This window comes from Elephas maximus, chromosome X (assembly GCF_024166365.1).
Source record: "Elephas maximus indicus isolate mEleMax1 chromosome X, mEleMax1 primary haplotype, whole genome shotgun sequence".
In the NCBI taxonomy this organism is placed as follows: Eukaryota; Metazoa; Chordata; class Mammalia; order Proboscidea; family Elephantidae; genus Elephas; species Elephas maximus.
In genome coordinates, this window is record NC_064846.1 from 116587906 (window position 1) to 116597641 (window position 9736).

Consider the following 9736-nt stretch of genomic DNA (forward strand, 5'->3'; position numbering starts at 1 on the left):
CAATCCATACCTGGAGTTCTGACCTACAACTATGAGATAATAAAGGCTGCTGTTTTAGTCACTCAGTTTGTGGTAATTTGTTATATAGTAATAGAAAACTAATAATAGTCTACAAACCGTCTACAAAAGTAGATGAGTAAAATACAGTATTAGAAAAAAAAATTTTAACAATTGGTGCTTACTGAATTTCCATATAATACCCTACATTTCCCAAACACCTTTGCAGTTTTGGTGGGGTCATGTGACTATCTCTGGCCAATGGATAGAATTGATATGTTAACCTCCAGGACAAGACACCTAAGAGCCTTTATATATTCAAAATAATTTGTGGCAAGCAGTCCTGGGGAGGTTTCCTCTGGTGGAGGTGGGACTTGTGGACCTAGATAACAGGGAAAGCCTGGGATGGCCTCTAAATGAGAGGTCTGGCCCCAATTTTCTCTATATCTATCAGAGCACCAAGCTGCAGAAGGGCTCACATGCAGCAAGATTTGATTTTAATAGGTTTGGTTGAGTGGGGAGTGGGGCAGGTGAAAGACATAGAAAACTGTAGTAGGAGGCCCAATGGGGACAAGAAGAAGTGTAGATTGTGGCCAGATGGAAGAATGGCCTCAAAGACCAGCCTGGACAGTTAAACTCTTTCTTGTACCATTAGTTAGCCATGAAAGGTTTGTGAGCAAGGAAGGAACCAACTCAAACCTGTTCTGGGGTGTGAACAGGGCAGAATGAAGTACTGAAGGCTGAAGTAGGGTGTAATCCACCAAGATGGAACTAAGAGACTTCAACAGGCATTGGGCCTCCTTTGGCAGCTGCAGGCCCCATTGATGTCTTCCTCCTCCTTCTTCAAACTAGAACGCCCTAGTACCCTTCCACACCTCTGGTGTTGCCTTAACCACATTGTCCCGTTAATAAATTTTACCTCGGACTAATCATTCCAAGGCAGTGGCCCCAGGTCTCTTCTACCACTCTGGCACCTAACATAGCTTGGAGGATCCAGAGCTCCATCGATATTTTAAAGATTGCTGTCTTACACACAAGAGTTGGGAGAGGCCCCAGCGATCATCTATATCATCTCCATCCCCAATTACAAATTAGCAACTGAGGGCCAGGGAACTCAGAGACTACTAGGAGCAGAGCTGGTAGGATAGCCTCATTTGTTGTCTCTTAGGTCTTTCCCACACACCGCACAGCTAGTCTAAATTCCTCCCCTACAAGGCAGTCGCAATCTGCACAGTGTGGAGCTGTGGGTATAGGGAACAGGGATGGCACCTCAGGGAAAACCTGGGCTTGCCTTGGAGACTTACAGATGGAGTTGTTCTTTTCTGAGGCTGCAAAGTGGAGTCCATCTACCTGAATATAGAGGCAGTGAATATACATTGGGAGAAGCTTGAAGTATGTGGGAGACTCTGTGGCCTAGGCTGACTGTGGACACAGCACACAGTAAAAGTCCCTCCTTCACAAGAAAGCCCCCCGAACTCCACAGATCCTGGATGTTTTTCACCAACAGGTGAAAAACCAAAAGAAATGCAGGAATAGCAGCCTCATGGTGACCCAACATATACAGAGAAGAACTGCTCCATAGTGTTTTCAAGGCCGTGACCTTTCGGAAGCCTGTCTTCCGAGGTGCCACTGGCTGGGTTAGAACCAGTAACCTTTTGGCGAGCAGTTGAGTGCTTAAACTGTTTCTCCATCCAGCGACTCCCCAGCCAAAAAGGCCTCAGGCTGATATCCCCCCAAGGCCCACCTGAAGAAGGTCAGGACACAGGCCTGGCTGAAGGAACGGAACATAGCAGTGAGGGTAAGGCACAGGAGACGGGCTGGGGCCCTACACTTCTATCCTCTTCGTATTAATCCTGGGCTCTTTTTTCAGAATGTGGACACCACCTGGGAACCCGAGGATGTTCTAGACACTGTCCTTGTCCAGTACTAAGCCCTGCCCAGGAGGCCAAACTGCCTTTGCTCTTTTTTGTTCTATCACAAAGAGTTCCTACCTCTGCCCTCACCCACATGCCCTGGGTACCACCAAGCCCCTGAGGAAGATCTAGGTCTTATTTCATCTTCAGGGAGAGAGCTGTTTCCAACAAAGACTTCAGCAGCTTAAACCTGGTCCCTGGTGTGTCACAGCCAAAAGGCCACCTAAGCTCTACTTGGAGCTTTATCTTACTTTCTTAGATCTTGTTCTCTAAGCAACAAAGGCTCCTCTTTTTCCATTCAGGAGGAGAGAAATCATCACGATGCTTCCTTCATTATCCATAAGACCCCGTCTGTGTGATGCGGCCCTGGTCTGGTGGAGACGGGTTTGTGAGGGCCTGCCACTATCCTGGAGTTATTTCACTTTCCTCATGGATGACTCAACTAACAGCCTCCCAGACCATTGATCTCTCATCTCCTGGGACCATCATCTTCTCTCCCTTCAACCATCCATCATGGGCCTTGTCATCACCTGAATTTCTAACCACCATCCTGTTAAATACAATTTTCTGACCACCTACACCCTCCTGCATTATTCCACCTCTCTCACTGTCAATCCAGAACACCTAGCAGCGTATCTATCACATATTAGATATTTCAGTGATATTTACTGAAAAATCATACTAGTTCTTGTACCTCACTGACACGTATGTTCTTTGACCCTTACTTTGTTTTTCAACCCATTAACCTGCTCTGCCACACTTCCACCTGTTAGAAGCTGATTTTCCCTTTAGCCTAGGCCAAGGCCCTGTCTCTCCCAGTTAGGCAAGTCGATCTCTCAACATAGAAAAAAAGGGAGCACATCTAATTCACTTTGCAATTTCAATGTTTATTTCTGATACCAAAACTTGACAGCAACACAAGGAAAAAAAAAGCAATAGACAAGGAACAGCAAACACTTCCTCTTGCATGCCACTTTCAGTCAACAGGGTGTGGCTCTCTAAATAGCTGTGTTTAGAAGGAATCTGAGGCTTCAGCCTCACTCAGGGGAAAGACTATTGCAACTGATTAGCAATATCTGTGAACATAAGAAAAAGTAAAAAAGATCAATGATACCTGTCAAATAGTATGGAATATAAATTCCAAACAGTACTTCACTCATTTTCCCACCATTGATTTCATATGACTCCCAGTTCATGCACCTAAATACACCCCCAAGGACACTAACTGGCCAATCCAAAGTGATATACCTACCCAACATCTCATTCAACCCAGAAGAAACCAATGGCACCAAAGTTGGCAGCGAAGTTGGCACTGGGTGCACCACCAGGGCCAATAATTGGGCTGGCAAAGGTTTGGGGAAATCTGGAGCGGGCATTCTGGTGGTATCTGGCCCAGAAAGTAAATGGGATTCTGGACCAGGGATCTCCAAAATCTCCTTCCTCATCCCAGGTCAGCAGCTCAAACTCAATGTCATCCCAGCTCCAGGGCCCAGACACGGCCTCATCTCCAATCCCCATGCGGGTTCTCGCCTCAGCCCGGGCTTCAGCCTCAGCTGCAGCAGCATCCAGAGCATCCAAGGCCTCATCTGCGGCCTCCATGAACTGTGCAGTCCAGTCACGAGGGTCTCTCTTCTGAACCTGAGATGAAGAATAGAAAACAAAACAAAACCAAGGAGCGGCTGGTGGATTCAAACTGCCGACCTTTCGGTTAGCATATGTAGTAGCTCTTAACCACCGCACCACCAGGGCTCCAAAAACATATTAGTTGACATATATTAAGTACTCACTACAAATTAAGCACTATACGTTGTGCTGTTGTTTACATAATAATAATACATAAAACCAGTAATGAGGCAACCGTTATGTGTCATATCTAGGGTCTTATCCCTGCTCTTGGCCTTTCCCAGTCAGTGTCAAGACTGGAGCAATTTCTCCATTACCTCTGCAATGAATCTCAGCACTTTCATCTTGCTAGTTTCATGGTAGGAACGAAGGCCCCAGAGGAACTCATACTCAGGGGGATTGCTGTTGGGTACTCGTCTGTAGTCCAGGTACCTTAGAAAAAGTGAAAAAAAAGTCTTTGTGTCTATCCAGGCAGATTCAGGAACCCCAGATTTCAGGTAGTAACTCCCCCTCCAGACTCACTGCTAAACACAATCAGGGTATTTACCCTCTAACAGTCAGACCTTCAAATTACTGTGACATTGGTTCTACACTAAGCAGTCACTCAGAGTTGCAGGGAAGATTGTGCAGGGTGCTGGGTCACAGAAAGGACAACACTTAATCTCACCCCTGTCACAGCCTCTGCATGTGGTTATTACAATTTTGTCAATGTGCCACAGATAGGCTCATTGCAAATTATACTGTATTGCAAAAGCCTCAGCTTGGCTCAGCCTTGGGAAGGTCTACCCCAGGGATGTTGGACAGGCATCACTTCTAAGACAACTATACTGTAGAAAAACTGAACTACAGAAATTTCAAAACATTTCATTTCAATAAATACTCCTGAGTACATGTTTCTGTGTATATATGTGAATGAAGAGTTAGTGTAACGAGCTTAGATGGAGTTTCTGGAGCAGACCAGCACACAGAGCTCATGAAGACCAAAGCCTTTTAAACATCACTTACTTCTGCTTTACAAATTCGTAAGTGACAAGCTTCCTGAGATCTCCAAGGAGGGGATGTCTGACCCTGATAGTTAAAAAAAAAAAAAAATCTATAATCAGAGACTATGACAAGTGCTCAAATGTGGGTAGATCATTTACAAGCATGGAAGAGCTTTTTAGCACAAAGTTCAGATAAGAAATGAAAGAAGATGCAGAAAATTCGGGACTGTTTCCCCATCCACCCAGGTCAGACCCCACCACCAGACCACCAGGCTGATGCAATCCTGGCACCATCCTCTGTTGCCAAAGGATGATACAAAGAAGCAAGAGCTGACAGGGCTCAGTCATACCCAGGACGCAGTCCCATTTTGCGTAGTGCCTCCCAGAGGACAGCTGCAATGGGAGGCAAGGGGAGACAATGGACAGAAAATGAGCACATGGAAATCAGGCTGTGGCTAACCCCCAGCTATAGGTCCAGCCACTCACCCTCACTGGCACGGTTGCCATTCATGAAGATAACACCCAGAATCACCAAGAGGAGACCCAGCTTGGGTGTGTCTTTGGTACTAAAAGAATAAAAAAAAAGAATATATTTTCAGCAGCCATTTTGATAAGAGACCCCAGTCAGCTCACCCATCTAGCCTCTCTAATATTCCTTGGCAAGGGGAGAATTCTACCCTGGTTCTGCACATGACTTATTATATGACCCTGAACCTTGGACCTTGACCTACTTGAAACTCCCAGAAAAAAAGCACCACTGAGAAAGGCAATGTTCCACCTCCTTTCTCATCTTACGTTCCCAGTATTCCAGCCAGGGACTCCGGGGTACTGATAAGAATATACAGGTGTTCTTCTTTGTCAATTTCCTTCAGCTGGATCCCAAATTTCTACAGAAGGGAGAAAAAAAGACTACGAAATTACAAAATCTAGCACAAACTACCCATAGGCAGTCACTCACCTCCCTTCGAGACTTGCCCTAAACTCTCAGGTGGAACCCCATGAATCTTTGAAATCGAGACTTTCACCATCATTCTTGTCCCTCAGGACTGCCTTCTCACCTTCTCCAGGACAAAGCACGCACGTTCAATGATCTCTGGATAAACATCTGTGTATTCACGGATGATATCCCTCAGCATTTCTGTAGGAGAGAGGAGGGAGCATCTGAGCTGAGCAGGGACCACATAGCTCCAGCCCCTTTGCCAGGCTTGCTGAGGGTAGCACAGCCAGGATCCTCAACAGGTGAAAAGGACCAGCCACGTAAGGAGGGAATAAATATGAAGGGAACATATAAGCAAAGGGATGCTCAAAGAACATGGGACGAGGGAGAGGGCAGAGCTCAGGAAGGGGACACTGATGCCTACCTGAACGTTTGATGGGCACCTTTGTGTAGTCTTTAAGCATAAGGTACTTGACCAACTTATTTGCCTAGGAAGGGAGAAAGAAATCATTATGCTTATGAGATTTTTCGTAGAAAACTTGGACTATAGGTGAGAGGAGAGCAAAGAAAAGAACAAGAAAGGGGAAAAGTGACTGGAGTGTTACAGCTCTTACTCTTTCCTGAAGAAGGGCCACATCTCGGGGCTGCGAGGCACCCAGGTTCTGTGAGGCACGTGAGTTGGGGGAGGGGCGCAGGTTTGGTGAAGGTCGAAGGTTTTGCCAGTCAGGTGGAATTGGCCAGTCAGTAGGGATCCAGTCATGTGGGAGTGGCCAGTCAGTGGGAAGCGGCCAATCAGGTGGCAGCGGCCAGTCGGGCGGCAATGGCCAGTCCAGAGGGCCTTGCCAGTCTGGAGTGCCCTGCCAGCTCGGTGGGGTCTGCCATCCAGGTGAGGTCTGCCACCCAGGTGGATTCTGCCAGGCCAGTGGGTTTGGCCAGACAACTGGGCCAGGCCAAACAATGGGATTAGGCCAGATCACTGGGTTCTGCCAGATCACTGGGTTCTGCCAGATCACTGGGTTCTGCCAAGCAACTGGGTTCTGCCAGGTTGGTAGGGTCTGCCTAGCTGGGGGGCTCTGATGTGCCAATGGGGTCTGCCTGGCTGTCTGGTTCTGCCAGCCTGATGGGTTCTGCCAAGCCAATGGCGTCTGCCAGAGCACGTTGGGTGGTGCGCCAGGTGGGTTCTGAGTGGTCACTGGAACTGGTGCAGACCTCCAAGTACCTGAAGTCAGTGGGACCCACCTCTGATCCCCACTGCTGTTTTCTTCCACATTCAAGTTATTAATCTGCATCATCAGAGAGAAAAAAGGTCAGGGGTCACCAGATGGTTCTATGTCCTCACCCTAACACTTCTGGGAAAGCCTCCTAAACCCTCACCTGTAGTGACAGCCTGACCCACTAGCCCCAGGCTTGTCTTTCACTATCTTCCAGGCAGGAGTTTCATCTCCGAATCAGGCCAGGAACAACCCAAGGGTGGGGCCTGAGGCTTCTCCTCTTCCTGTGTCCACCACTGGCACTGCTTGTACCACCCTGGACAAGTCATATCACCTTTCTGGGACTCATCTTCCTTCTCTGTAAAACTGGGACTATAATCCCTAGCTGATAAAGAGTTACCTTCAAGATTTAATTGAGATAATTTGTATAAATGTGGCTAGTTCTAGGCCTAACACATGGTAGCTACTATCAAAACACAAATAAAATTATATCCATGTTGTAAGCATTGTCTTATCTCATCAGTCTGTGGACACTCTGAGGAAAGAAACTATCACATTTACCTCAATATCCTCTACAATCTAACAGAATACAGGCAATTACATTTTTTGTTTATAACAAATGAACAATCACAAAGAAGAAAGGAGAGAGTCCAAACCAAAGTGGACCTAGCAGGGATCTCACCTTACGGGTCCTCTTGCCCCGAATTATAGTCCGGGACTCCAGATTCTGAGCCTGGGAACCATCTGCTGATGCCTGTGCAGCTGCACCCTCAGGTTCAGAGATACCTGGGTTGGTCTCTATGTCAGCTTGGGAAGTAGCCATCTTGGCCTGGTTAACATTCTGGGTCTGGGTATCAGCTGTTGAGGCCTTGGTGGTATCATTCCAATCCTTGAAGGCTGTCCTAGTTTGGGAGTTGGTCATCTCACTGGCATTGGGAGACTGAGAGAAATTGTAGGTGGCATTTGGACCCACCGTGGTAGTGGCATTCTGGGCTTTAAAACCCATCTCGGATTTGTTGGTGGTTGCTGCCTGGGAAAAATCATAGGCAACATTTGGGCCCTTTGTGGTGGCATTCTGGGGCTTAAAGCTTGCCTTAGGTTGGGTGTTGGGCATTTCCTTGGCATTAACAGCCTGAGAGAAATCATAGGCACCATTTGGGCCTTTTGTGGTGGCATTCTGGGCCTTAAGGGCTGTTTTAGGCCTAGTGGCAGCTGCTACAACATGAATGTCAGTCATCTCCTTGGCAGACGGAGGTTGTGAACTCGAGGGGCTTGCATTCAGCCTGCTGACAGCTGCTGTGGCCTGGTTGGTAGGTGGAGCCTCCGAAATCTGGATCGCCTCCATAAGGGTCTGCATAAGCAAGGCACTGTCTTCCATAGAGGCTTCAGTCTGTAAATACGGGGTGGGGGGAGGGGATTAAATCTCTGGGCCTCTGAAGGAGGAGTGGGAGGGTGGGAGGAGCAGACAGGGGAGGTGCAGGTGGCCAGCTGGTGCAAAAGGAGGAGGGCTGAGGTGGAGACCTAGGGGGCCTGACAGGAGCAGAACCACAACAAAAGTGGTGGTGGTAGGGGCGGAGTGAGAATGAGGGTGAAGCCTACAGTAGGACTTCAGGGTCGGAGGTAGAGTGAGTTGAGGAGAATAAGGAAGGGTCGCAGGGAGTGGGGAATGCAGGAGACAGGGGTGGTGGAGGTGGAGGACGGTCTTGGGGGAGGCGGAGGCAGACTGCTCTACAAGCATCAGGACTCCAGAAAAAAATGGTTCCTCATCCAACCTGCAGTCTCTGGGCAGACTGCCCTGACTATTAACAGGGTCTCCCCTTTCTCTGAGCAGGGACTGATGGCTGAAAAGGAACGCCCCCCCCCCCCAATAACCGATAAGAATTTGAAAGTCAACAGAGTCTAGGCACAAAGAGGGCAAAATCAGATTCAGGCATTTGGGTGGCCAAAGGGGCCCAGGGAGAACTGGCGGCTGGGGAAATGGTGGGTTAGGGAGCTGAAATCTCACCTGGAAGCCGAGGAGGCCTGCACCACAGTCCATTTTCTGAGCCATGGCTCCAGTCCCTCTGGCAAGAGTGGAGCCTGGGGGGGGGTTGTGGGGGAGGAGCTGGGGGTTAAACTGGAGACGGCAAATAGGAAGGTCCGAATTGAGGGAAAGGGTCTGTGGTTTGATTACGGGGGCGGATGAAGTGCCGAATATGAGGGGAACCGGCCAGATCCGGGCGGGAAAAGTGAACTGAGTGTCCAGATGGAAATCCCGAGAAACTACTGAAGGGATTCCGGTTGCAGATGAGCGTTTTGAATTCGGGATCACATCGGGATTTGGGAAGTTGAATGGAGGTTTCGAATTAGAGGGAATCGTGTTACAGTAGAGATCGAGGTCGAGAAATCTGTGGAGATTTCGAGCGATGGGAGGGACTGGACAGGGGTTCAGATAGCGAACAGGGCTTCTGAGTCAGGGAGGATGGGGTGGGGAATGTGAATCGAGGTTTGAGGAAGGGGTTCAGAATCCGGGATAAGATGATAAAAAAAAATGGGGGCCCGCACCAGGGGGCAGATGCCCTGTCTGGGGGCTAATTCTCACCTTGCCTCAGGCCCCAACCCCAACCCCCTCGTTGTCTCCCTTCTTCAAGACTCAGAGGATCTGGATTGCAGTGCTCGGCTCTCAGCAGCCGCACCCTCTCCCTGTCCAGGAGAAAATGCCAGCGCGGCAGCTTGGGCGACCCCGCCTCTTGGCCTAATATACCACCCACCGCCTCAGGTCGTTGTGCGCATGCGCAAACGCTGAACAACCAACTAGAGTCCCGCCCGCTTTTCCAACAAAAGCTTCATCCTGAAAATCAAGATGCGCATGTGCACTGGAAGGCAGTCCCGCCCCTTTGCCAACACACCACTCCACCACCAACCAGATCGACAGTATACAACGATCCCTCCCTTTACGCTACATCCCATCCCTCAGCAGATGCGCAGTGCCTCTTGGCCCCACCCCTTGCCCCACACACCAACCCCCTACCTTTTCCGCAATGCGTCTGTGTTCTATCCCACCCCTCTCAAGGCTCCTCCTCTCAGGTCCGC

At 48.9% G+C, this 9736-nt stretch overlaps 1 protein-coding gene across 1 annotated transcript; it reads right to left on the reverse strand.

The window, feature by feature from the left end:
• Positions 1 to 2783: 2783 nt before the first annotated feature.
• MAGED1 (MAGE family member D1) lies at positions 2784 to 9395 on the reverse strand. The gene is made up of 13 exons (XM_049871729.1): positions 9246 to 9395; positions 8670 to 8743; positions 7347 to 8054; positions 6068 to 6736; positions 5878 to 5941; positions 5575 to 5654; positions 5312 to 5403; positions 5003 to 5082; positions 4867 to 4909; positions 4539 to 4601; positions 3851 to 3965; positions 3163 to 3548; positions 2784 to 2986 (listed from the first exon to the last, which is right to left on the reverse strand). The coding sequence occupies exons 2-12, from the start codon at positions 8712 to 8714 to the stop codon at positions 3171 to 3173; spliced, it is 2337 nt and encodes a 778-aa protein (XP_049727686.1). The 5' UTR covers positions 8715 to 8743; positions 9246 to 9395; the 3' UTR covers positions 2784 to 2986; positions 3163 to 3170.
• Between the last annotated feature and the right edge of the window lie 341 nt (positions 9396 to 9736).

What these genes read in the sequence shown, in the direction of transcription:
- MAGED1 (XM_049871729.1), bottom strand. Translation starts at nt 8,714, where the DNA reads ATGGCTCAGAAAATGGACTGTGGTGCAGGCCTCCTCGGCTTCCAG. An exon ending in TGGCCCTTCTTCAGGAAAGA is followed by an intron (nt 5,942 to 6,067) that starts GTAAGAGCTGTA and finishes CTCCCTTCCTAG; the next exon opens with GCAAATAAGTTGGTCAAGTA. An exon ending in TGGCAACCGTGCCAGTGAGG is followed by an intron (nt 4,910 to 5,002) that starts GTGAGTGGCTGG and finishes CTCCCATTGCAG; the next exon opens with CTGTCCTCTGGGAGGCACTA.